Source organism: Erpetoichthys calabaricus, chromosome 12 (genome assembly GCF_900747795.2).
Source record: "Erpetoichthys calabaricus chromosome 12, fErpCal1.3, whole genome shotgun sequence".
In the NCBI taxonomy this organism is placed as follows: domain Eukaryota; kingdom Metazoa; phylum Chordata; class Cladistia; order Polypteriformes; family Polypteridae; genus Erpetoichthys; species Erpetoichthys calabaricus.
In genome coordinates, this window is record NC_041405.2 from 1,611,778 (window position 1) to 1,639,081 (window position 27,304).

General features: G+C 44.9%; 2 protein-coding genes across 2 annotated transcripts; both read left to right on the plus strand.

Annotated features, from left to right (window-relative positions):
* The first annotated feature begins 5,407 nt into the window (after positions 1–5,407).
* LOC114661666 (tripartite motif-containing protein 16-like) lies at positions 5,408–12,772 on the plus strand. The gene is made up of 6 exons (XM_051935157.1): positions 5,408–6,011; positions 8,087–8,182; positions 8,928–9,161; positions 9,254–9,413; positions 9,540–9,599; positions 11,716–12,772. Exons 1-6 carry the CDS (start codon positions 5,598–5,600, stop codon positions 12,300–12,302), a joined length of 1,551 nt encoding a protein of 516 aa, XP_051791117.1. The 5' UTR covers positions 5,408–5,597; the 3' UTR covers positions 12,303–12,772.
* Positions 12,773–16,749: 3,977 nt separating this feature from the next.
* LOC114661674 (E3 ubiquitin/ISG15 ligase TRIM25-like) lies at positions 16,750–26,296 on the plus strand. Its single transcript, XM_028814837.2, has 6 exons — positions 16,750–17,366; positions 20,540–20,635; positions 22,383–22,616; positions 22,710–22,869; positions 22,965–23,021; positions 24,964–26,296. The coding sequence occupies exons 1-6, from the start codon at positions 16,788–16,790 to the stop codon at positions 25,506–25,508; spliced, it is 1,671 nt and encodes a 556-aa protein (XP_028670670.2). The 5' UTR covers positions 16,750–16,787; the 3' UTR covers positions 25,509–26,296.
* Positions 26,297–27,304: the final 1,008 nt, after the last annotated feature.

A 27,304-nucleotide genomic window follows, 5' to 3' on the forward strand; every position in this document is an offset into this window, starting at 1 on the left:
CAAAATTGAGACGAGCCCTAATGTTCTTTTTGCTTAACAGTGGTTTGCGTCTTGGAAATCCGCCATGCAGGCCGTTTTTGCCCAGTCTCTTTCTTATGGTGGAGTCGTGAACACTGACCTTAATTGAGGCAAGTGAGGCCTGCAGTTCTTTAGACGTTGTCCTGGGGTCTTTTGTGACCTCTCGGATGAGTCGTCTCTGCGCTCTTGGGGTAATTTTGGTCGGCCGGCCACTCCTGGGAAGGTTCACCACTGTTTCATGTTTTTGCCATTTGTGGATAATGGCTCTCACTGTGGTTCGCTGGAGTCCCAAAGCTTTAGAAATGGCTTTATAACCTTTACCAGACTGATAGATCTCAATTACTTCTGTTCTCATTTGTTCCTGAATTTCTTTGGATCTTGGCATGATGTCTAGCTTTTGAGGTGCTTTTGGTCTACTTCTCTGTGTCAGGCAGCTCCTATTTAAGTGATTTCTTGATTGAAAACAGGTGTGGCAGTAATCAGGCCTGGGGGTGGCTACGGAAATTAAACTCAGTTGTGATACACCACAGTTAGGTTATTTTTTAACAAGGGGGCAATTACTTTTTCACACAGGGCCATGTAGGTTTGGATTTTTTTTCTCCCTAAATAATAAAAACCATCATTTAAAAACTACATTTTGTGTTTACTTGTGTTATATTTGACTAATGGTTAAATGTGTTTGATGATCAGAAACATTTTGTGTGACAAACATGCAAAAGAATAAGAAATCAGGAAGGGGGCAAATAGTTTTTCACACCACTGTATTTACAAATGGATGGAGAAGTTCACATTCTACTGATGACAACACTGAGCAAGTCTATACCATGATCCTGATGAAGCCAAGAGGATTTTAACTTCTGGTGCGCCTTCTACCCATTAAAACAGCTCCGTGCTCTTCTTTGGTACAAGTGCATAGTGGAGCGGCCATGTTGGCAATACGAGCAACTGACTGATGAAGGTCCAAACTTGACCACAGATGTTTTCCAAATGTGCGCAGGGAAAGCTCTACAGCCAGCCCAAACAGTTATCACCAAAGTGTGGATAATTCCTGACTTACCTTCATACAGGCAGTCTTTCTATGTCCGGCCATCATCTCTGCTGCTCTCACCCCGGCCAGGATGCCCATCCATTCCAGCTGTCCACCCATAACTGAGGCCTCCAGGCCAGGTAAGTGAAGACCTTCCATGTTTTGGGGGGTCAGTCCATCTGTGTCCATCTCAATAGTTATCTAGATACATCATGTGAGGCAGATAGAAAAGCACTATATAATGTAGTCGTACCTACTCTATAATACCTCAGTGTATAGATATTAACGACAATTTATAAAGCAGCATTACCTGTAAAAGACACTGTTTCATAGATGGTTATGCATATTTTTAGGTTTACCAGGTCCTTACTTGCATGTACTAATCAACATGCCACTGTCTGGTACCATCATAAGTAGATCTTCCTGTCATCAAAGCTTCTGTCATCTTTAGGTGGAAGATCTCTGAACCCGTTGGTTATAATGGAGTTTGATATCTGTGAAAGGCAGGCACAAAGTCATTGATAGCTCACTAGGTTTCTAAGACACACCACACTAGACCTCTGATTCAGGCCAGTATTTATCTCTGCAACCCAGAACTTCCATCCTGGAGCCCCAAGAGTACCTGGAATTGTCCTAATGGACAGTTGTCATTATGTCAGTCAGGTTCCCCTCCCACAGCCCTAATCTTACACATTTTGGAGTCGAGCTGAGGGCTGGAGGTCAGAGAAGCTGGACTCGATTCGGGTGCCTTTCTGGCCTGAAGGCTCCACTTCTTTTTGTTCACATCTCCCAGAACTCTCCCTCTGTGGTCCTTGGTGCCCCCGCCGGGCTCACAACCTGCTGCAGTGTTCCACATCTCGTTTTCCTTCATTGTTTTTTTCCCTGAGCCTTTTCTTCCCCTAATTTCCCATATGATGTGTTTCAAAATACTTTCCTCATGATGCTCAAATATGATTTTAGAAATGAAACCTGTAGCCAGAGGGTCACGTTTGACCTCATGTATATTAATGTCCGACTCCACATCCCGTCTTTTACTTCATCCTGACCACTAGGGGGCAATGCTTGGTAAACCAGACGCAGGGACAGTGACTTTAGAGAGAAGCAGCAGAAAAGGTTATTAGGCTTGAAGAAGCTTTGTTAATATTTAGAGAAGACCATAAAAAAAGAAGAAGACCGTCTTCAGGGGCCATGCATGTGGTAACATGGGGGTGTCCATTTGACGTCACTGCAGCTCTTCTGCCAGCCTGTCGCAATGCAGGGTTGTCAGTCGGGCACTGCCAACATCCATCCACTGCCAACATCTATCCGTCTTCCTAATCTGCTTATCTACAGGAAGGGTCACAGGGCTGCTGGAGCCCATCCCAATAATCATGGGGGTCAGGACAGGAACACCATCTGGACGAGGAGCCAGGGCCATTACAGACAGAACAGCCAAACTGGCCAATGTTAGCAGTACCAGTTCACCAAACCCGCTGAAGTGTAATTGACGGCTCTGCATGTGGGGTCTTTTAAAGGATGCCGTACAGTGGACTGATGCCCACCATTGGCCTGTTCACTGAGATATTGACGCGTATTAGACATGAAACAAGTCCATCACCGGCTCTCCACTTCTCCTACTGCTGGCCACCGAACAGACACCTAAATGGCCTGCCTCAATGAAACTGGCGGCTGATGGATCTCTCGGTTTTTGTTCGAGCTTCTATTAGATGTAAGGTTAGAAATGCACTGTGAGGAAGGGACTACAGGGGGCACTTAAAAAAAATAAAACGTTAACAAACGTGAGACCAGCTAGCGGAGAACACATCGCGCAAACAATGGCGAGAACCTGCAGGTAGAAAACAAGCCATGGAGGCGGAGATCGCAACAGAGAAAAAAAGAAAGAAGAAAGCGGCGAGAGAGCAACAGCGCCATCTAGTGGCGCAATCCTGCAAATGCAACTCTGACGGCCACCGAGGCTCCGCCGCAGTCCTCCACACGACACGAGCAGACATTTATGCTGCTGCTTAGACATTGCACTGCCAAGCCCTTTAATTGAATAAATGAACGCGGATCAATGATTGGCTTCTAATCCTAACAATGATTACAGTAAACCCAAAGCCGTCGCAGCCCACCGGGAGATATGCCTAAGACCACCTCAAATTCGCGGCTACACTCACTCTGCACACATCAGACATCTTCTACATTTCGCGTTCATTTTCTTTTTCTTTGAACATCATCGACATATTTCTGGCGTCAAGCAGTTCAGTATTTATTGTTAATAATGGCGTGTTAGTGCAAAATGTAGCAATGTAGGGTTTAGGATCTTAACAAAGCGAATCAATTGAAAACAAAGGAAATAACTGCGACCCGTTAGCAGCAGGAATTGGCTACTAACGCTAACCGCACATTACGGGGAAATCGGCACAGTATTGGGGCGGATTCAGTCTTTCCGACAGTCGTAAAGGATGTCCCATCAGTCAGGTCTCATGCGATTGTCGTCCAGATTAGACTGTAATGTCAGCTTCGTCTAGCGATTCGTCTTAAACTGCAAGTCCTGTTGACGTTTGACGTTGACGTTTACAATCAGTGGGAGTTTTCTCGGTGGCCTGGCCTGGCGTTCAGTGCAACCAGTGAAATAAACCGATGGTGACATCATATAATGTTATTATACTGGAAAACGGGCAGGCGTTATTGATCGGTGATCGGTAGTGGGCACAAATCCTTTCGGGTCTCTTTTCTGGTTTCTTATTTTTGTTCAAGTTAAGTTTTGACTTCGCGTGCGTCTCGCGCTCTGACAGTTAAACGGGCGCGCACGTCTGGTGCTTCTGTGATTAAACTTATATATGGAGTTTGTTTAAAAGTTTATAATATACTTTGAATTATATTTGGATGTTGTATGGGTGTTGGTATGTGTTACTGTGTATTTATTTGGTTTTGTTTTTGTTTCAAACTTTAATGAAGTGTAGCTTAGGTCACATTTTTAATGTTTTTTTTTTCCTTTTCCCCTCAGAGTGACCGAATAGGCAACGCGAAATGTTTTATTTTTGTATTAATGAAACACGTACTGTATGTGAGTTGAATGATTTGTGTTGTTAAATGGACCTCTTGTTCTTTATTTCATGATAAGTTTGAACGTTTCTTGTTTTTACTTTATTTAAACATTTTTAAAGTGCGTCTCTGGCGCTCCGACAGTTAAACCTTAGCGCTATGATGACAGAGGGACCGAACAGGAGACACGAAATGGTTCATCGTCTTTGGTTTACTACTTTAAATATGCTTGACAGAATTCCACTTGAGACGTTTTTTGAGTCTTTTGTCTCTTGAAGAAATCCAAAGTGGTCGTTTCTGACCAACACTTTATGGACGAATATCCAGCGTCACCATCGAGACATGGACGGCGGCTCGGCTGTGGAGATTCAGGACTCCATTATCTCTGTCCACTGACAGTGACTACTTTTTATGGTTCAGTACTTTTTGCACATTTGTTTTGATATACATATTATAGAATTACATGGTTTGTTTATTTATGAAGTGTTGTTCTACACTTTATCAGAGGATAAATATTTCAGAGTGACATTTGTGTGTAAAAGCTGACTCTCTACCGTCTCCTCATTCATCAAAAATTCAAAAACAAAATGGTGTCTGTTGGTGTCCGAGTCTGTGCCTCTCCAAGAAGACTGATGTCTACTGTGTGGCCTGCATGGCCAGGGTGAGACTTGGGATTCCCAGCCTGAATGAGCTGCCCAGTCCTGTTGGTGCGTAGGCCTATACAAGTTATGCTTACAGTGTAATATTTGCAAATCAGTGCCACATTTTAAACTTCTACAAAAATACTTTGCTACACAACAGTACTGTACATTGATCAAAACTGAATAAATCATGCAGTAAATAGACTTAAGAAATATGTCCTTTGTCACTGCTCTCTTGTCATAGTTTGGTTGCACATTTTTTGTCAGTTCTGCCCGCCTGTGAATTCATTTGGCTGAGTGACACTTGAGTCACAGCGGTGAGGCCGTTTAGGACAACTGCTTACAAGTCCTGCTGGCTCCGGTGGGCTGTCCGCTCGCCATATGCTGTCATGACTAGAAAATCATCATGTAAAAGACAGATAGAGCATGAAAGGCGCTATATAATACAGAAGTTCAGACAGGCTATGGCTGCTGTTGTTCTGCTTCCAGCCACACCAAAGAAGGAGACCCCGCATTCTGTGAGGTGTTCATTTTCACAGCGTAACACCAGGAGTGAATATCCAATGCCAAACAGAGGCCTGTATTAGTGACACAGCCGTCTGAAGAATTCACGAGGGTATAATTACAGGTGTGGCTGGCTGTGGGTGCCTGAGGGACTCGAGTTCCTTTCAGTTTCGTTTCTGCAGAATCGACTCCTGAGTGTCAGACGGCATCTCCTCTTATTATGTTCTCTTTGCGCTGATCACTATACCTGCTCGGTATGTCTGGAGGTCCTGAAAGAGCCGGCCACTCTCCTGCATGGACACAACTAGTGTCTGAAATGTTTTAATGAGCATTGGGATCAGTTGGTGTTAAAAGGGTCTCACGACTGCCCGCAGTGCAGAATGGAATTCCATCCAAAGCCACAGCTCCACAAAAATACAACTCTGATGAATCTGATAGAAAAGTTGAAGGAAACGGCGGTCGACAGGACTCCACCTCAGGGTACTGCAGGGCCGGGCAGTGTGTCCTGTGATGTTTGTCCAGAGAGGAAACGGAGAGCTTCAAAGACCTGCATGACCTGCTTGGTCTCCTTCTGCGAGACTCACCTGCAGCCACACTTGGACTCAGCAGCCTTCAAGAGACACAAACTGGAGGAACCAACTGGAAACCTGGAAGAGAAGCTCTGCTCAAAGCACCAGAGACTCCTGGAGATGTTCTGTAGGACCGACGAGAGCTGTGTCTGCTTACTGTGCGCGGTGACTGAGCACAAGAGTCACGACACCAAGATGCTCGATGAGGAGACAACTGAGAGAAAGGTAAGGAGCAGACTGGGATAGGGACAAGTCACCTGAAAATGAGGACGGGAGGCCGACTGTAGGACCCTTCAGATTTTATCAGACATTTCACCATCCAGTACTTAATAAAATTAAGTTAAAGACGACAGCAGGTCTGCTTTGATGTTTCCAGAAGGGTAATGGCATAGACTAGTCAGTCACTCGTCACTGACTGTCACTAACACAACTCGCTTCATCAGCTTTTTCATTTACTTCTCATGAGTCGTAGATCTCTTGATTCCATTTATTCAAATTTTTGGAGACCCTACCCAGAGTAAGATACGTTATGCATAACTGACAACTGTTTAGCTGGCTCTGTTTTGGATTCTTTCTGCCTAATATGGAGATTTCGTGTTAATGGCCGCCTTGCACTTCTCTACATGTCGAGCACATGTGTCGCACACACAGTTCATATTTCATTTTCACACAGACACCTGTCACGTTGATTTGCCAAGTCACTGCCCCGGAGAATCTGAGCTGCAGCTCCAGTGTAGTAAAATGAACAATAGGACGAGGGAATTCCATGTCTCGGGGGGATTGATTAGAGATTATCAGATTTTGTAGACGAGGAAAGAGAGGTGGAGGCAAAGAAATGGATTTGTTAGTCCTGGACACAATGACTTGGCAATATGAAGTGTTGTCATCCCGCTCTTGAAGGCCACCATTTATCATTGACACCATGTCAGGTTTTTCTCGGACTACTCAGGGCTCACACGGACTGCCAATCACACAAGCATAACTTAATCAGTCAGCTGCATTTCTGTTCTTCTCTGTCTGGGGTTTGCAAACTTTTCCTAGAAATCAGCGTGGCCACCAGGGAGAAGCTGTAGGCAGATGTCTGAAGTTCTAGATAGCTGGTGAGATTTCGGGTGAAAGTGAGCCATTAACACTACCCTAGGGAGACTTAACAGTTTATTGGGACTCGTAACAATGACCACATGATGTTGATTTGGAAGAATTAAGCAGACAGGACTGGGGAGATTTGTTGGGTCAAATGGCCTGTTGTCATCCAGATTGTTCAAATGTTCAATCTAATCCTTTCTTTAGTTATGTGCCCCTTTGTCTATGTAGGGTGTGGACACTAGGTGGCACTGTTGCCACTTAAACCCAAGCAGACAGACACACAGGACACCAAGAAGCTGTTTAATTCTTTTCTTCTTCTTCTACAGTGCTCCCCAAGCACCACAGCCACAATATACAATCAAATAAACACAAAAAATATCCACAATTCTCTCTCGTCTTTATCCTCCACACCTCCCAGCAAGCTTTGTCCACCTCCACCCAACTCTGGGTTGCTTGCTGGATTTAAATAGTCCTTGACCTGGAAGTGCTCCCATGTGATTTGCCAGCACATCCGAGTCAAATGGAGAATTCAGGTTTTTAATCAGCCCGGAAGTACTTCGGGGCTTCCGTTGTCGTAATCCATTAGTACTTCTGAGCTAGGTGAGAATTTATTCTCCCACCATCTTCCCACAGCATCCTCTGGCGGTACCCATGGTACCCAGCAGGGCTGTGTTACCAAAATCCATGTCCCATAGTGCCCTGTGGGCATCCGGGGCACCGCCTCAGACCAGGGGAGTGGCATCTAGTGGCTTGCTCCATTCTTCTATCTCATTAGTGTCCCAGCCGGGTTGAGCTACCGGCCGTCTCTTACAAGGGTAAATCCCTTAGAAATGGGATTTTAGCGTGGATGTTTGCGTGAGTGGAGATACTTCCATAAATGAAATGCTATTATGGACAAAAACTGCTTTTAAATGAAAATGTAGTAATGTGAATGTAGGCAATGTAAGCAGGTTCGTCAGTTGAGACCCAGTCTTTATATCTTTCTTGGCCTTCCATCTCCATCGCTTTGTTCTTCCTCCCACATGCACACCTCCTCATTCTGGCTCTCCTCACCATCTGACTATCCACATTTACCTCCAAAACTGTAGGAGCCACTTGCATTATGATGGAAATGTAAGAACAGATGACAGGTAGGGAGATTCAAAGGGGGAAACGAGAACTCGGATGAATTCCCAATCCTTCAGATTTCTCCTCTCCGTTTTGTCTCCATACAGAGTCAGCTGGAGAGCACAACAGCAGAAGTGAAAAAGAGACTCCTGAAGAAAAGGAAAATGGTGGTCAAACTGAAGAAGACTTCAGTGAAGATTCAGGTGAGTTCTCAACACACAGCATCCTGGGACAAGTGTCAAATATGATGGCAGCCGTTCAAGAACATCTCCCTTCTTGCAGTGACCCAGTAAGTATTAGCAGACGTTCAGCAGTATCAGTGTGTTCAGGAAACAAAAAATGATTCATGTGTTGAGGAAAGAATACGCCTGGACACAGAAAAAGGTTTGGGGCAGCCTCCCGTATACTTGAAGTATGGCTGCAAAATGGGCCAAAAAAAAGATAAATGTGAGGTTGTTTACCGATACGAGTCTAAAACAGAACTGACTGGCGGAAGGAATATGGCGGCTTTTAAAGTCAGGCAGGGAAAGTGACGTCTTCGGGCCCAGAACCGGAAGTGATGTCATCAAGTCCAAGCGGGATTTCCCGTGTTTGGTCTGCAGGGACAAAAGAGAAAGGATTAGTGTACTCTGCCATCCATCCCCTGGTTTGGCACAGAACTACCTTCTGTTGAGGCCGTTAGCTGCCTCCCATGCGTACGTGTGTGACAGCGTCCACAGTGGCCAAGGACTGTTTTATAATGTGACCTTTGGAGACAATCAAGTAAGGTATTGGAAGTGACAGCCATGAAGTCCACTCTGCCTTGTGCATTTGTGAAGTTCAGACTCGCATCTCTCACAGTCCGTCTGCCTCCTTCTCTCTCTAACTCCCTGTCCATTGATTTGGCAGCTGGTATCTGTGGCTTCGTGTTTCATGGCTTCTCTAAAATGACTTCTCTCTTCTGTTCAGAGGTCAGCAAACAAGGAAGTGCAGGAACACGAGACAAACGTCAAGTCTGCACTTCAATCCCTTGAAAGACTGAGGTCAAAGGTCACCAAAATGATCAGGAATCATAAGCAGAGGGAACTGCAAAGGGCTAAAGTGCTCATTGAAAAACTGGAGAAGGAGATCGGGGAGTTGAAGAGCAGAGACGCCGAGCTGGCCGAACTGTTACAGACAAGCGACCATCTCAGCCTTGTAAAGGTGAGTGGGCCAATCTGAAGGACACCGGCAAGAATGTCTGACACACACGCCTTTGTATCTCACGTTCTCCTTCATTTTCTCTCCTCATAAAGAAGTTCCCATGTCTCAGTCTCCCTCCTGAAGATGGAGCCTCACACGAGGTTGCTGTTAAAGGAGATTTCCTTCCTAAGACTCTAAGAAAGAAAATGTCTGCCCTGAAAAAGCATCAGGAGGAGATCAATGGCTGGCACTTTGTTAAGACCATTGAAGCCGGTGGGTTAAGTGTGCTCAGGTGACCTCCTTAGAACATTGAGATAGACCATGTGGTGGGAGATGAAGGTGCTCTCCTCATCATACGTCTTGAAGGGTCACATTCTCCTTTGCTGTTTCTCTCTTTAGGAGGTGACACTTCAGGTGATGTTTGGCAGAAGTTGGAGAGCAGAAATGACTTTTTAAAATGTAAGTCGTCTTCTTCTACTAATGAGTTTGATTTTTCTGCCAAATATGCTTTCCTGGTTGCTGGTGACCTGTAAAGTGATTCGCAGTTTTTCATTACTTTATCATGTGTTTACATCTTTTATTATTATGATGGGGTCATCACTTCTGGTGTCATTTTGTGTGTATGGACCCCTCCATTGTGTGTGTGTAAACTTCATGGGCACTGGCATGTTGTCTATCTGGTTGCTATGGTCCTGTATTGTGGGCTTGTTATATAAGGTGGCCATGCAGCTCATTTCCAAGACAAAACCCCTTATTTATTAGCAAATTCGTTTCTGAGGTCTGGCTATGACTTAGTTTTGTCTCTAGGTTGCTCACTTTGAAAGGCACTATATTAAACCAGGTGGTTAGATTCAAGTGATTCAATCCACACAGCTTTCTTCCTTTTCTGGTTCTCAAATTCTCTCAACCACCTCTTTAGCTTTATCTTTTGGGCCTAATATCTCGATTCTTTGGCTTCAGGCCAGTTCTATTTATAATTTCTTCTCCGGATTCTTTCTCAAAATTCTATTCTGCCTGCACCATGTTTTGTTCTATGGATTTATCATTTTTCCTTCTACAGCCGGAAAGTGGCGTAGGTGTTCTTCCCAAATGCTGACATAGACCATTACATTGTCTTGTGAGACAGGGGTCACATTATGGTCCCTTAGTGGTCTATCCACCAGAAGCTGGGAATGTGCTGTGGCCTCTGTAGCCTAAAGAGCTGCATGTCCACTGGGGCTTCAAGATACCATTCTTTCCTTTACAGCCTCAAAGGGTCAAGGAAGTTGCCAGAATCCTTTTGTCACATCTATAGTGGTTAATATACGAACATTATCAAGTCTCTTGATGAGATCATCAACCTGTGGCAGTTGGTATTCATCAAAACATGAAGAGACATCTGAAATCCTTACATAATGACATGATCTGTCGGGTTTTGGTACCAGAAGTACAGGGCTTAACCTTGGACTGGTGCTTTCCTTGACTACCCCTAAGTCAAACATTTTTTATATTTCTGTGCTTTTCCTGAGGAGTCAATAATAGTGTTACTACACTAAGACCAATCCAAGGCTTTGGGGCCCTGTAACTAAACATTTGACCCCCCACTGTTATTTTATTAATCCGTGGAGTCATAAGCAGGCCGGCATTTTGAGATCTTAGGGTGTGCTCAGGATTGAAAGTAATGACATGTTCAGATAAGTAAGCTGGACCTTGGCTATTTAAGGCTTTATACAGTGTGTTAAAAGGAGGATTGTGAAATCTGCCCTAAACTTAATTGAGAGCCAATGTATGGACTTAAGGACTTTGAGTTATGTGTTTGTATTTTCCTGTTCTTCTAATAATTCTTGCAGCAGCATTTTGAATTAATTCAAAGTTGTATAAAGAGCGATTTGAACAGCCAGTGAACAAGCATATACACACTGGTTATTTTATCTCTGCCTGAGTATATAAACACTTTTAGTATTTGCTTTCACATTTGCATATCTAGCAGTATTCTTCAATGCATTGGCATGCATTCCAGTATCCTTTGTCTCTGTTGTTGTCCTATGAGACACTGTCGTGTGTTACATTGTGTCCAAAAAGACTCCTTCCTATTAAACTCCTGTTTAAATACACACAATTGGAAATAATATTAGCTTCTCCATTCATTCACTTAAAAGCTGCATCGTTTCTAAATAATCCTAATATTTACACAAATGAATTATAATGAGTCTTATTGAACTAACTGTAAAAAGCACCAACACTACAGACCTTGGTGCCAGAGAGTGGTGATGTCTTGGTCAGAACTTTACTGCACTCTATAGGTGGGCTAATCGGGTGTCCACTGCTGTACAAACAGAAGTGCTGCCCCCTGCTGGTCCACTGTTTACACCACTCCTCTGACGCTCAGCACATTGACTCAGACTTCAGCAACGATGAATCATTTCATTTTGCTGATCTCAGATCTTTGATTCCAAGTTGATATCCTCACTGAGTGCCTCACCGCAGCCGTAAACGTCATGCTGGCTGTTTGAGCTTCCCTCCAAGTTCCCCTCGGCTCAGGTCTTCAGTGTCTCAATGTCAGCTGATTCCTTCACTGGGTTTCTTTTCATTTCAGACTCCTGTCCGCTCACCTTGGACCCCAACACGGCACACAGACGCCTCTGCCTGTTTGAAGGGAACAGGATGGTGAATTGTGAGGAGGCAGAGGCCTCGTATCCTGCTCACCCTGACAGATTTGACTGTTGGGAGCAAATTCTGTGCAGAGAGGCTCTGAATGGGACCCGCTGCTACTGGGAGGTCATGTGGAGTGGAAAAAAGGCTGAGATTGGAGTGACGTATAAAGGAATTGGAAGGAAAGGCGTGGGAAACGAGTGTGTCCTCGGGTTCAACGACAAGTCCTGGAGTTTGTACTGCTGTGATTCCAGTTACTCTGCGTGGCACAACAAGAGGCAGACTCAGATCAGAGACCCCCGCAGTCACAGAATAGGCGTCTATCTGGACTGTCCAGGTGGCTCCCTCTCATTTTATAGCGTCTCAGACACCATGACCCTCCTGCACAAGTTCAGCACCTCCTTCAATGAGCCGCTCTATCCGGGGTTTGGTCTTGGATTGGCTTCCACTGTGACAATCTGCCCTCCATTACAGCTTAGCTGCCCTTCGTCTGTAGGTCACTCCATGCCTTCTGTCACACAGACAGTCTGACGGTTTTAGAGTCAAGGGGGAAACTTCCATGGATGGAGTCGCAGTTCTTTTGTTACTTCATTCCTGGTACTTGTCTCCCACACACTCACACACATATACACCTGCTGGCCGCCCTGCCATTCTTCCTACTGGAATGACCCTGGACAGTCGTGGTCAGCAGACACCCACCTTCAATGTGGTCAACATGACTTGAGTCGACTTCCATTCAGAGGACATCAGAGCAAAACCCCTGACCAATAGTGGACCTGGTCCATTCGGCCCAGTTTATGTTCAGTGCCCTCAAGTTGCATTCTCTTTATAATTTAAAATTTAAACTCAGTCTGGGCACGGTGGCGCAGTGGTAGTGCTGCTGCCTCGCAGTAAGGAGACCTGGGTTCACTTCCCGGGTCCTCCCTGCGTGGAGTTTGCATGTTCTCCCCGTGTCTGCGTGAGTTTCCTCCCACAGTCCAAAGACATTCAGGTTAGGTGCATTGGTGATCCTAAATTGTCACACACTAGTGTGTGTCCTGCGGTGGGCTGGCGCCCTGCCCGGGGATTTGTACCTGCCTTGCGCCCTGTGCTGGGTGGGATTGGCTCCAGCAGACCCCGGTGACCCTGAGGTTAGGATATAGTGGGTTGGACAATGACTGACTGACTGACTCAGTGTGACGTACAGTAGAGACGGTGGGGACAGATGTGACAGAGTCGGGGTCCTGTCACTCATAATATGAAATCTTCATTTGGTTTATAAATATGAAATAGTGAGAGTAAATCAGAACTGTTTGTTTGTTTTTAATCCTGTCCGGTGGCGTAGAGTTTAGCACCACAGCCATGCAGCTTCTGGACCCTCAGTTCAAATCTCTGTCTGTGTGGATCGCCCGTGTTCTCCTGGTGGCCATGTGCAGCTCTGTCTGATCATTCAAGTTTCCCTCTCAGATTACAATGCCAGGTGGGCACCACAGAAATGCGACTTCACGGGCAGGCGTGAGTGTGCCCTGCAATGGACTGGCATCTCGTCCGGCGGCCATACTGGCCTTGGGACCACTCAGGCTTTGGCCACACCTGCGTTGTTCTACTTTGAGAATTAATTTAGTTTTTGATTTTATTTTATAGACTTTTATTTTGTTTTAATTTTTCACCATTTTCTCATTATTTAGCTTTCTGTTCTTTTCTATTGACTTTTAGTTTTTTGCTCTTTTTGATTTTTAGGTTTTATTTAATTTTAGTTTTTTTGACTTTTTCTAAATTTCAGTATTTTACTCTTTGTTTCTGTTTAGTTTTAGCTATTTTCTAATTTCAGGTTTTCATTCTTTTTTTGTTTTTATTTAGTTTTACTTTTTTGCTATTCACTAATTTTCATTTTTTGTGGCAAGGCCACCTGCCCACCCCCACTAGGGTCTGCCCTTTAAAGGCTAGGGAGTCGATGGTTCAGTTTGTGTCTTTTATGCCTTTACGATTTGGATTTCTATTTTTTGTTCTGTGGTTGCCCTTTGTGCTCTTCTGAGCCTCACACTCTCACAATCGGGCCCTCTGTGTTACTGGCTGGGGTTTTTGATGAAAGTTCCTCCTCTAGTGGCCATTTTTGGAATTGTTTGGGTGTCACCTGCTGTGTATCTCTCAGGTCACAACAGGCTGAGGTGACAAGCCATTAACAGGCTGGTGTAGCCTTGAATGGAAGTGACACGTGACATTTATGATGCCCCCCCCTTCGCCCTCCAGGATGAATGCATTGGCTGGAATGGGGTCTGAATCTGCCTGAGCTGAGTCATTGGGTTCTGCGCACCCCCATTTGTGAACTGGATAACACTTTTCTCTCTGCTGTTTTCCATTCATGGAGGAGGCCAAACCGTCGCTCACTCCATCCAAAGGCCACGAGGCAGCAAACCACACCAGACGCGGGACTCATGAGACAAGAGCCACCTGGTAGTAAGTAAGTGTACGGACACACGAGGAACTGCTGCTTATGTTGTAATGGTAGTCTGGCCATACTCAGTTTATTTTATTTTAATTTTTCATTATTATCTATAACACTTGAATAAATGTGTAACGTTTGGGATGTTTTGTTCACCTGGGATTGCTTTGCTGTCAACTCCTTTTTGCCTTTTGTGTTCTCGACGGAGCCTCATGGTGTGACTGAGCATTGTGTCAGAATAAACCTTTGGCTTTTATAAAGACTTTGTGTTTTGTTCTCATATCCAGCTCTTGTCTGATGGAAAATCCCCCCCAGTGGTCAATTTTGGAAGTGCTTTTGGAACATGTTGGGACTCCCAGTTCACAACACAGGCTACGTTCATTTATTGAATGTTTTGTTTCTTGTCCCTCTCACTGCTTCTTTCTCAACCTTACAGTTTTGTCTGACGTCCCGGCCATTACTTATTTGAATTGATCTCATCTTCCTGGGTTTGACCTCGGCTCATTTTTACTTTTACATTATATCTTCTAATTCTATCCAACTTAAACCTTCTGCTGTCATCAAGTCAAGTCAAGCTGGGGAGCAGGCACTGGTACAACGCATAGAGGCACCCACCACACAACGAAAATGCTTGGCAACCCCCCAGACAGACACGCGGTCCAGTCCCACCTTCCGGAAATGACCATCCATCTGCCACCAGGTGTTATGTGGGCATCCAGGCACTTAGGTCATCAAAAATGAGCCAGATCAGTCTCAGGTAATCGCGCCACATGACCGTAGTGCCGTAAGTGATGCTCCATCACAATGCAGGGACACACATGAAGGAGTCCAGTCTTCATCTCACATCACTGGATAGCATCCACGTCTCACAAACAGGATGCACCAGGACTCTAAAGACTTAGACCTTTGTCCTTTTGCGCCAACCACCCCTTTGTGATGACCTCATGACCCCCCCATGCTCTCCCAATCCATCTACTGACTTCATAGGAAGAGTCACCAGACACGTGAATGTCACCACTGAGGTAAGTAAACCTCTCGATGAAGTCGACACTCTCCCCGCAGGCAGACACACCGCTGATGGCAGAGCCCAAGAGGTCATTAAAGGCCTGATGTTGGTTTTTATCAGGACCCTCGCAAGCCCAGACCCTCAGACTCCTCACTCAGTCTCTCAAGCGCCCTGATCAGAGCCTCCATTGACTCCACAAAGATCACAGCATCGTCAACAAAGTCAAGATCCGTGAACCCTTCTTCACCAACAGATGCTCCACAGCTGTTGGACCCCACAACCTTACCCACCACTCAGTCCATGCAAGCATTGAACAGAGCAGGAGCAGAACACACCACTGACGGACCCCAGAATCAACTGGGAAAAACACAGAGGGTCTGCCTTCAGTCTGCACAGCACTCACAGTACCAGTGTACAGGCCGGCCATGATATCCAGCAACCTTGAGGTTATCCCATAAAGTCTCAGGATGTCCCACAGGGCAGCTCGATCAGCTGAGTCGAACGCTTTATAAAAATCGACAAAAGGCTGCAAAGAAACTCTGCTGATATTCACGTTTGTGTTCCATGAGACCCCTCAGTGCCAGGATGTGGTCGATGGTCAATTTCTTGGACGTAAAACCAGCCTGCTCCAGTTGCTGGTAGGTGAGCAAGTGATCATGGACCCTATTGAGGACCTACCATAGTGAGGACCTTACCTGGCACTGAGAGCAGTTTGACCCCCCTGTATTTGCCACAATCCGGCCGGTCACCCTTCCCTTTCCAGATAGGGACAAGTCCCTTTATCCAGTCAGTTGGGTTGATGCCCGCCTCCCAAATGGAAACAAAGGAGGACAGACTGATGACCACCTGCCTGGAGAAGTTCACTCTGGATACCACAGATCCCTGCAGCCTTTCCTACCTTCAGCTGGTTCACCACCTGTGCCATCTCAGTGACACTGGGGGGTTCAGAGCTAATTGGAGGATCAGCCTCAAGAACTGTGGACCAGAGACGTCCATCGTCCAGAGCCATCATGAGCAGTCAGTACAACAGTTTCCTGTGTCTTTTTATTGACTGCTCAGGTTTTCTAGCCTGGAGATCACATTGGGGCGCTGGTGTGTGCCACAGTGGTGTCTCCATCGCAGTTGTAGATCAGGTACACATGTGATTCATGGACTCTTCAGGATACCACAGTCACATCCAGGCGAGTTTTTAATTTTCCGTTTCTGTGTCAGCTTTGTGAATCTGGCCTGGTCAGTTTTGAGACGTCCAGAGCTCCTCAGAAGGTGGCTGCGCCGACTCGTTCCCAGTGTATTCAGGTCCGCATGTGTTTCTTGTCCAGACCCTGTTAATGTGAAGCTATGGCTGCTGTTCTGCTTTCAGCCACATGAAAGAGGAAGAACCTGCTTTCTGTGGAGGCGTTCATTTTCAGTGTGTAACCAGGAACAAATATCCAGAACAAAACAGAGGCTGTTGCTTTAGTGACACGACCATCTCGAGAGTACAATTACAAGGGGTGGCTGGCTCTGTTCTGCCTGAGGGAGTCGAGTTCCTTTCATTTTCATTTCTGCAGAATCGACTCCCGAGTGTCAGACGGCATCTCTTCTCACAATGGCAGCAGCTAAGCCTTTTCTCTCCACTGATCTGTACTCCTGCTCGGTGTGTCTGGAGGTCCTGAAGGAGCCGGTCACCATCCCATGTGGACACAGCTACTGCCTGCAATGTATTAATAAGCACTGGGATCGGTCAGGCTTAATGGGGTCTTACAACTGCCCTCAGTGCAGAATGGACTTTCATCCAAGACCACAGCTTCACCAAAATACGACTCTCACAAATCTGATCCAAGACTTAAAGAAAGAGGGAGTCATCAGAGATCCACCTCAGAAGAACGCAGGGCCGGGCAATTTGTCCTGTGATGTTTGTCCTGGGAAAAAATGGAAAGCTTCAAAGACCTGCATGGCCTCCTTCTGTAAGACGCAACTGAAGCTTCGCTTGGAATCGCAGGCCTTTGGTAGACACAAACTGGACGAGCCGACTAGATACCTGGAGGAGAAGCTCTGCTCAAAGCACCAGAGAGTCCTGGAGATGTTCTGTAGGACCGACGAGAGCCTCATCTGCTCAGTGTGTGCGATAACTGAACACAAGAGTCACGACATCAGGACGCTCGAAGAGGAGACAGCTGAGAGAAAGGTAAGGAGCGGACTGGGGTAGGGACAGGGGGCTGACTGTAGGACCCTTCAGATTATGTCAGACATTTCACCATCCAGTAAAATGGAGTTAAGAGTGACAGCTGGTCTGCTTTGATGTCTCCAGAAGTCTCACCACAGGATGGATCAGCAGACGGTCACTCATCAGTGCCTGTCATTGTCACGACTCTCCTCCTTCCTTTCCTTGTAATGTAATGTGGCTCTCTTGATTATTGTCCCAACTTGGATACGTTGCAGATCCCTCTTTATCTTCTTCCTTTCTGCTTCCCTTTTGATGTCCAATTTGGACGTTTCCTGATAAAGTCCACTCCACAGTACACATTTTGCAGATCCAGCTCCTATTTCGGTCCTGATGCCCAGACGGCTGCCAGGTTGATTTGCTAATTCAAACCCCAGGGTTGGCTGCAGACCCACCTGATAAGAGATGTTCAGGTTATGCAGATGAGAAACGAGAGATGGAGGCCAAGAAACAACTTGAGAGAATTTAACAAGGGCTGTGACTCTGCTGTTGATGGGCACGAATGCCAGCTCTTCATTTGGCCCTCGTCATTCGTGGCTTCTTTGTGTCAAAGAGACTTTTCTCTTAACACAGCACAACATCTCTTCGTGTAGATGTTCTGACAAGTATAACTTAATCGGCGAGCTGCATTTCTTTTCTTCTCATTCAGGGGTATAGAAACATTCCTTAGAACTCAGAGTGGGTGCCAGGGAGGCGTCTGAAATTCTGAGGGGATTTGAGATCTCGGGTGACGCTGAGCTTCAGTACCATAGCTGGGGTTGTGACTCAGGCTAGCTCAACACTACTACATTCTCATTTAAAGATACAGACAGTAGCCTCCATTTTTGCTGTTCATCCACACAACCCTGGTGTTTTCATACCCATCAAGAGACTTTTTGAAATGCTCTCCGGAGTCGTATATTTCTGCCAATGTTGGCTCGGTGTTGCAATGTGATTGGGTGAGAATGAAGACTCTGATTGTGCTCTGATTTGTTAACGCTTAGCATGTGGCCTTACCCTGATTGGATCAACGTTTCATTGTCACTCTTCATTAAAGAAAACCAAATTCCTACATAGCAAACACAGAGCGGTCTCTTTCCATGGCACTGGTTGTGCCACTCACTCGCAGTAAGGAGTCCTGGGTTTGCTTCCAGGGTCCTCCCTGCGTGGAGTTTGCATCTTCTCCTTGTGTATGCGTGGGTTTCCTCTCACAGTCCAAAGACATGCAGATTGGGTGCATTGGAGATCCTAAACTGTCCCGTGTGTGCTTGTTGTGTGGGTGTGTGCCCTGCAGTGGGCTGGCGCTCTGCCTGGGGTTTGTTCCTGCCTTGTGCCCTGTGCTGGCTGGGATTGGCTCCAGCAGACCCCTGTGACCCTGTGTTAGGATGTAGGGGGTTGGATAATGACTGACTGACTGACTGACTGACTGACTGACTGCCTGACTGACCTCTATATAAGTGAATTGCGTTTTGTACTGCCTGAATGCTGCACACGTGTGTGGTGTATCTGTAGATCTGCACTGGTATCGACGACACAAATCCTGTAACTGCCAGAATGGATCCTACGCCGTGGCAAGGCCCTTAAACTGAAAATTGAGCTCTCGCTGTGACAATCGCCGACCTTGCAGTCTGACCTCCGTAGGGATTCAAAAACAGGAAAATTATTTAGCAGTGACTGCCATGGCCAGCGGCCTTCCAGTCCCTTTCATAAATGCCGTGAAGACGCCAGGGTGGACGGAAATCGATTTTAAAAATGAAAATGCGGTAGTGTGGATGTAATCTCAGAGAAAGGCATTCATTGCAAATAACTAATTAGGCCTCTCAAATTGTTCCTGGAAGAAGTCACCTCTTTTGCTAACGACTTGACTTTTACGTTTCTCTCTAAATCCATGCCAATCTGTACCAACTGAACAGCACAAGAATGACACCCACGTGTCCTTCTGGTATGTCGATCAGGAGGAAATAGGAATGGGATTTGTTTTGTATACTGTATATGTTTTTATGTAGACACAACATTAATTTCACGTTCACAAACTGCAAAACTCTCTTATGATGCGTTTATTCTTTTATTTGTTTTGTAACAAAAGGCACTATATTGGTGCCTCACCCGACACAGACAGACACGGGAGGCACACTGATCAAACAAATTAATGTTTTATTTCTATTTTTTCGCCTGTGGGCAACGTCTTCCCCATCCCCACAGGCACAACACAGTCCCACCGACAAAAACACAACCCCAAACTCTTCCTCTTCTTCTTTCTTCACCACTCCTCTCCATCAAGCTTTCTCTCCCTCCTCCCGACTCTGGCCACCGAGTGGTGGCTGCTGGCTCCTTTTATAAGGCATCTTGAAGTGCTCCTGGTGCTTGATTGCCCATTTCTGGCTGCACTTCTGGGTGTGGCAAAAACACTGCCCATAAGGGTTCAGCGGGTCCTGCTACAGCACCCCCTGGCAGCGCCCATGAAGACCTGTGGGAATCCGAGGCACCACTGCAAGCCAGGAGGGTTGCCATCTAGCATCTGGGGGAGATATTGAGTAACCCATGCTTGCTCCCATGGAACATATACTGAAGGGGCGTCCTGTCCAGGCAAGGGCCCTGGCCATCCGCCACAGTTTGTTTTAGTTTTTTTGCAGTGGAAACGATAACAACGTTTGCTCCCTAAAGCCATCACTGAGCCTTCTGTGTTCATCTATGCTTTTATTTTTTCCACAGATGTGTCATACGTAACACAAAACCTAAGGGGAAATTTAGCAATGCTGTTAGAAAGTTTTACTTCACACAGAGAACTTTACATGGAATAGGTGACTCAGTAGTGTGGTGTAGGTTTGGACTTTAGGGACCTTCAGAATGTGACTCAATCCTATTAGATGAACAGGAAGCTTGCTGAGATGAGTGGCCCGATCTCCTCCTTCTCACCATTGTTCTAATGCTGTGAGGGATATTCATCTGATGGTACCACCTCCTCTTCTTGCCATCATCTCTTCCACCTCCATCACCACACAGTCTGGTGCTCCACACCAATGACTTTTCACCTTTACCTCTGAAACCGTGAACGCCATCTTCATTGTGAGGATGAAGTGTAAGAAGAGCAGAAGGAAGGGAAGAGGCGTTGAGAACTCTGATCTCCTCACTTTCTCTCCTCCATTTTGTCTCCACAGTGTCAACTAGTGAGCAAAGCAAAAGAAGTAAAAAGGAGAATCCTGGAGAAGGAAACAAAAGTGGCAAAACTGAAGAAGTTTTCAAAGACAATTCAGGTGAGTCTTTCGAGTATAAATACATTAAGGAGAAATAATAAGCTTAAGAGACATCATGGGCTAATTCATGGAAGAAAAGGATTCCAGATTTATAGTGTCAATATTGTCATGTGCACACGTGTAATCAATTAGGCGTCATGTGGCCAAAACAGGTGTGTTAGCAAATAGCCAGCCTTGGTGCATATGGAGGGATTGGCTTTAACGAATGTGGAGGAATCAACAAAAGCCGAGGACTCTTCCAGCAGCAGCCCAAGCTTTTCCTACATGGCCTCCCATTCAAGTACTGGCCAGGCCTGAACCCTCGTACCTCCAGGATGAGGACCTGTTGTGAAGTACAGGTGGAATGGTGCAGGCTGAAGGAGGGCACTAAAGTGGAAGCGGGGCAGCTGTTTGTGGGCACCTTTTCTGAGTAAACTGGTGGGATTCAGGCCTGCTTCTCTGGGTGTTTGTGAAGGCCTCACACCACTTTTGGCAGGATTAGATAGATAGATAGATAGATAGATAGATAGATAGATAGATAGATAGATAGATAGATAGATAGATAGATAGATAGATAGATAGATAGATAGATAGATAGATAGATAGATAGATAGATAGATAGATAGTTGGACAGAAGTGATCAAGACAGCTAACAGAATGTCCTGATGTGAAGAGTACAAGTCAAGGAAGGGTTTCCTTAAGCTATTCAACAACCTAGGCAGGCCCAACCAGAGGTACCATGTGCGGTTTTGGTCTCCATTTCATAAAATGAACATAGCAGCACTTGAGAAACAACAGGGAAAAGCTAGGAGGCTGATTCTGGACAATAGAGAACATGAAGAGGCTGAAAAGTTTCAGTTTAAGCAAACACAGGTTAAGAGGAGACATGACTGAAGTGTTTAAAATGATGAAGGGAACTAGTTCATTGACTTTAAAATGAGTTCAGCAGGAACACCACTGGAAACGTGTGAAGGGTAAATTTCACACACATAGTAGATGTTTCTTCTTCACACTGAGAACCAGAGGTGAGTGTGTAACCTCAGATGAGTGTCAGGTGAGCAGTGAAATCAGAGGAACCTGATGCAAGCCTTCCCTGAACATTTCCCTTTCAGAGATGATCAATTAACACTTCATGGTGTAATGAAAACAAAAGCACAAGATGAAGGGTCTGGGGGACCTGAAGGCAAACCCCATCTTTTGAAAGGTACACAAAAGGTGTGAAAAAACGTTCATGGTACAGCGCCCAAGATAGTGTTATTTCTTCTTAAGTTGGATCCTGGGAGGAAGAGGCGGGTCCAGGTGGTCTGACCCTGGAAGTGACATCACAGCTGGTAGAGTGTCAATCTTACTTTCTTCAGGAGGCGAAGAAGAAGAGAGAATGTTATTACACGGTGCCCTCTCATGCCTCTGCCGTAAATTATAATCACCCAAGCCTTTAGGTTGTTCCCCAAGCACACACATGTGACAATGGATGTTCAGCAGAGTTGGTTCTTTCAGAGAAGGAGAATTGGATTTTCCATACTAGTGTGTTTAGGAACAAAGTGTGTGATCCTTTATGTGTCCATAAGGACCAGCAAGTTAGAAGAGTTTATACCAATGGGGTTTATGATGAAGCTTTATGGGAGCATTTCAATAAGTGACTTGGCCCTATGTATCTATCTCAAGTTCTTGGTCATTCTAAGTCTCCTGTCTGTTAACATGGCAGTTAGTAGCTGTGTCGTCTTCTTCCATGGCCCCTCTAAAATGTCTGCTACCTTTGTCTATTCAGAAGTCTGCAAAAAAAAAAGAGCAAGAACACGAGGAGACCATCAATGCTCTCCTTCAGTCCATTGAGAGGCTGACGTCAGAAGTCTCTGAGGTCATTAGAGATCACGAGAGGAGGGAAGTGAGAAAAGCAGAGGAGCTCATCAACATATTGGGTAAGGACATTGAGGTGCTGCAGAGCAGAGAAGCCAAGATGGCTGAGTTCTCAAAGATAGACGACCACATCCACTTCTTAAAGGTGAGAGGACCAGTCCAAAGGACACCAGTGGGCCAGTGAGACACACACGTCTTTGACTCTCATGTTCTTCTTTTGTCTCTTCTCTTCATGTAGAGGTCGTGTCATGTCTGTGTCCCTCCTGCTGATGGCAATGCTCCTAACATCACTGTAAGAGCGGATTTCCTTCCTGAAACTCAAAAGAAGAAACTGTCCGGTGTGAAGAGGAGTCTTCAGAAGATCACTGGCAAGGAGTTTGTGAAGAGCAAAAAGACCAGTGAGTTGTGTGTATTCTTGTGTGGAAGATGAAGCTGAGGTGCTCGTCGCGCTTACTGGGGGCTCATATTTTGTTTTGTTGTTCCTTCACTTCAGTATGTGACATTTCAAGTGACGTCCCTAAGAAGCTGAATAGAAATGACCTTTTAAAATGTAAGTCATCTTCTACTAATGAGTTGGAATGTTCTACCTAAAAAGATTTCCCCAATTTCCTATTCCTAAGTGCAGGTCTGTAATGTTATCGTGTTAGGTGCCTGTATTATTATGGGATGAGCTGGGCTCACTACATTTACTATGGGCTCACTTACTTTCATGCACACTAAAATTATCACAGACAAAGGACCTCATCATATAAGCACTGATTCTGGTGACATCTCCACCGACTGGTCACTCACTGGCTTTGGCTTCACTGGACCAGACTGGGGTCACCAAGTGTCCTCAAGACAATGGAGGCTGATGCACCTTTTTAACACCACTTAACTATGGCGCATTACTCTTTTCCATATCACACTCTGTTGGAGGCATCTGTGGAAGAGAAATGGCTGTCTACCCACACCATCCATCCATCCATCCATTTTCCAACCCGCTGAATCTGAACACAAGGTCACGGGGGTCTGCTGGAGCCAATCCCAGCCAACACAGGACACAAGGCAGGAACCAATCCCGGGCAGGGTGCCAACCCACCGCAGGACACACACAAACACACCCATACACCAAGCACACACACTAGGGCCAATTTAGAATCGCCAGGTGCCCTGAATTTAGATAGATAGATAGATAGATAGATAGATAGATAGATAGATAGATAGATAGATAGATAGATAGATAGATAGAATTTGGTATAGTAGGCAGGATTAGATAGATAGATAGATAGATAGATAGATAGATAGATAGATAGATAGATAGATAGATAGATAGATAGATAGATAGATAGATAGATAGATAGAATTTGGTATAGTAGGCAGGATTAGATAGATAGATAGATAGATAGATAGATAGATAGATAGATAGATAGATAGATAGATAGATAGATAGATAGATAGATAGATAGAATTTGGTATAGTAGGCAGGATTAGATAGATAGATAGATAGATAGATAGATAGATAGATAGATAGATAGATAGATAGATAGATAGATAGATAGATAGATAGATAGATAGATAGATAGTATTTGGTATAGTAGGAAGGATCAGAAATATAGATAGATATAATTTGGTATATTAGGCAGGATTAGATAGATAGATAGATAGATAGATAGATAGATAGATAGATAGATAGATAGATAGATAGATAGATAGATAGATAGAATTTGGTATAGTAGGGAGGGATAGATAGATAGATAGATAGATAGATAGATAGATAGATAGATAGATAGATAGATAGATAGATAGATAGATAGAATTTAGTATAGTAGGCAGGATTAGATAGATAGATAGATAGATAGATAGATAGATAGATAGATAGATAGATAGATAGATAGATAGATAGATAGATAGATAGAATTTGGTATAGTAGGCAGGATTAGATAGATAGATAGATAGATAGATAGATAGATAGATAGATAGATAGATAGATAGATAGATAGATAGATAGATAGATAGATAGATAGTATTTGGTATAGTAGGAAGGATCAGAAATATAGATAGATATAATTTGGTATATTAGGCAGGATTAGATAAATAGATAGATAAATAGATAGAATTTGGTAGAGTAGGCAGGGTTAGATAGATAGATAGATAGATAGATAGATAGATAGATAGATAGATAGATAGATAGATAGATAGATAGATAGATAGATAGATAGATAGATAGATATAATTTGGTATAGTAGGCAGGATTAGATAGATAGATAGATAGATAGATAGATAGATAGATAGATAGATAGATAGATAGATAGATAGATAGATAGTATTTGGTATAGTAGGCAGGATTACATAGATAAATAGATATCACAGCCGGTATGTGACATTCAGAGGTCCATGAAGGTCACAAATGAAGTGTTTTGTGTTTCCGGCTCTGCTGCCCCCCAAGTTCATGTCTTCCATGTCACAATGACTGCTGATTTCTTCACTTGTTTTCTTTTCTCTCCATTCAGACTCCTGTCCGCTCACCTTGGACCCCAACACGGCACACAGACGCCTGCACCTGTCTGAAGGGATAAAGCAGGTGACATGTATGGGAGCAGACGGCCCGTATCCTGATCATCCTGACAGATTTGACAGTTGGCCCCAAGTTCTGTGCAGTGAGGCTCTGAGTGGCCCTCCTCGCCATTACTGGGAGGTCGAGTGGAGTGGACAAGGGGTTGATGTTGGAGTGACGTATAAAAGGATCAGACGGCAAGGAGCAGGAAACGATTGTCTCCTTGGATTCAATGACAACTCCTGGAGTTTAATCTGCTGTGATTCCAATTTCTCTGTGTGGCACAATGTGAGGAAGACTGAAATAAGCGCCCCCTTCAGTCACAGAATAGGGGTGTTTCTGGACTATGCAGGAGGCTCCCTTTCTTTTTATAGCATCTCAGACACCATGACCCTCCTGCACAAGTTCAACGCCTCCTTCACCGAGCCACTCTATGCGGGTTTTAGGATTCGAGAAAACTCCAGCCTAGTGATCTGCCCTCTGAAGCAGTCTGACCAGTGACCAGCTTTGTCTGTAGGTCACTTCATGTTTTCTATCGCAAAGGGACATCTTTAAATTGTAGAGATCATGCTAGAGTTCATTCCTCAATTCCTTTTTGGTACCTTGCACCTGCACCCCAAACACCCAGCCACAACCAAACTACACAATCATGGGTTCAAGGAAAGACGTTTCATTCAAATGACATACCCACTACAGGTTTTTTATCACCTGATAGATCCCTTACAGCTTCTTTTCTTTCCCTTCCTTTTCCACCTCCACTCTCCGTTGAGCAGGCCTTGTCCATGTCCTCCCAACTCTGACTGCTGGAGTGACTGCTTTTCAACACAAACCCTGGGCTACTTCTGGTGCAACAGGATTGTCACCTGGAAGGTCTGGTGGAACCTCTTCATAATAGATGAGCAGCTCCCCCAAGTGGCACCCAAGAACCCCAACAGGGCTGCCCAGCAAAACTACAACTCCCATTCAGTCCTGCAGGTCTCCAAACAGGAGACATACCAGAGGGACACTGCCACCTGGTGTACTGGGTGAAACACACTGGGTGGCATTTGCCCTCTGTCCTTCTTTCATAATGGAAAGGCACCACTAACCAATCCAATCTGGATGCCCGGACATCAATGTCCTTCCTTTATCACGGCTTCCTAGCTGGGTAAGGAACCATCTACCGTGGCCAGTGTGCCAGTCAACCTGTGTCTTCTATGACAACACACACACACAGTCACTGGGCATCCTGCTCTTTCTCTTGCCAGAATGACCCTGGACCACTGTAGCTCATGGGGGTGCTATCTATCTATCTGCTATCTGTGGTTATCATCAAGAAAACATTTAGGAGGGCTGACCATCAGTGAACATCAGACTGAAAGGACATTCAGTTCTCTCAATGGCCACACGGCGGCGCTGTCTTTATGATTTATAGGTTCAGCTCAGCCTTAAACAGAACGGCAAGCCAGGCTGTGGGGAGAAGCAACATGAGAGTCGTGTGGCTGTCACCCAAAATAAGAAATCATAAACTACTTTATAAATATTAAATAGTAAATAGTAAATATAAACCAGAAATCAGAGCTGACCGCTTAGAGCTTTTCAGTTCTGTTTATTTCTTTAGAATCCTGTTTAATGTCCCATGAGTGCCAATTTGCTAGTAAGGCACAAAATAAGACCACAGGACATCTGATGGTCCTCATAAGGTGCAAAATCCTTTTCTCCGTCTCCCACCTGCACCCTGGCCACTACACAGCCTACTGGATGCAATGCTGTAATGCGGACACACATTTAAGTTATTTCAGATTATTAAACAGGCCTTGTAATATTTGACCACTCGTATCTTTGGAAGAGACTTGAATCTTTTTTTCTTTTGTTTTCTTTGTATTTACGCTAAACAAACTGATAGGAATAACAATGTGCTTGAGCAGAGTGTTGAATTCTGGGTCTCATTCATGCAAATAGACTGGAATTCTGGGAGAGATAAGCAAATTAAAAGCAAATGTAAAAGCAAATCTGATTGTTAGAAGTGGCTTGTTTAAGCTCAAATAAACTAACCAGTGTGTATATTCTTGTTAAAGATGCAAACTAGAGGGAGCTTGGGAACTTTGTTAACTTGTATCTCATAATTAGCTTGAAATAACTTCACTGACAAGTAGCAAGACTAAGGCCTGCTCTCAGTTGTCCGGCTTTTCACCACTTACTAAACGTAGCCATCAAGCCAAGGTAGGGGAGACGGAGACCCTGCTCGTTTGATGCAGACACACTACAGCCTTGGAAAGCAGACAATGACATGCGGCATTTGACATGGGAGATGGAGG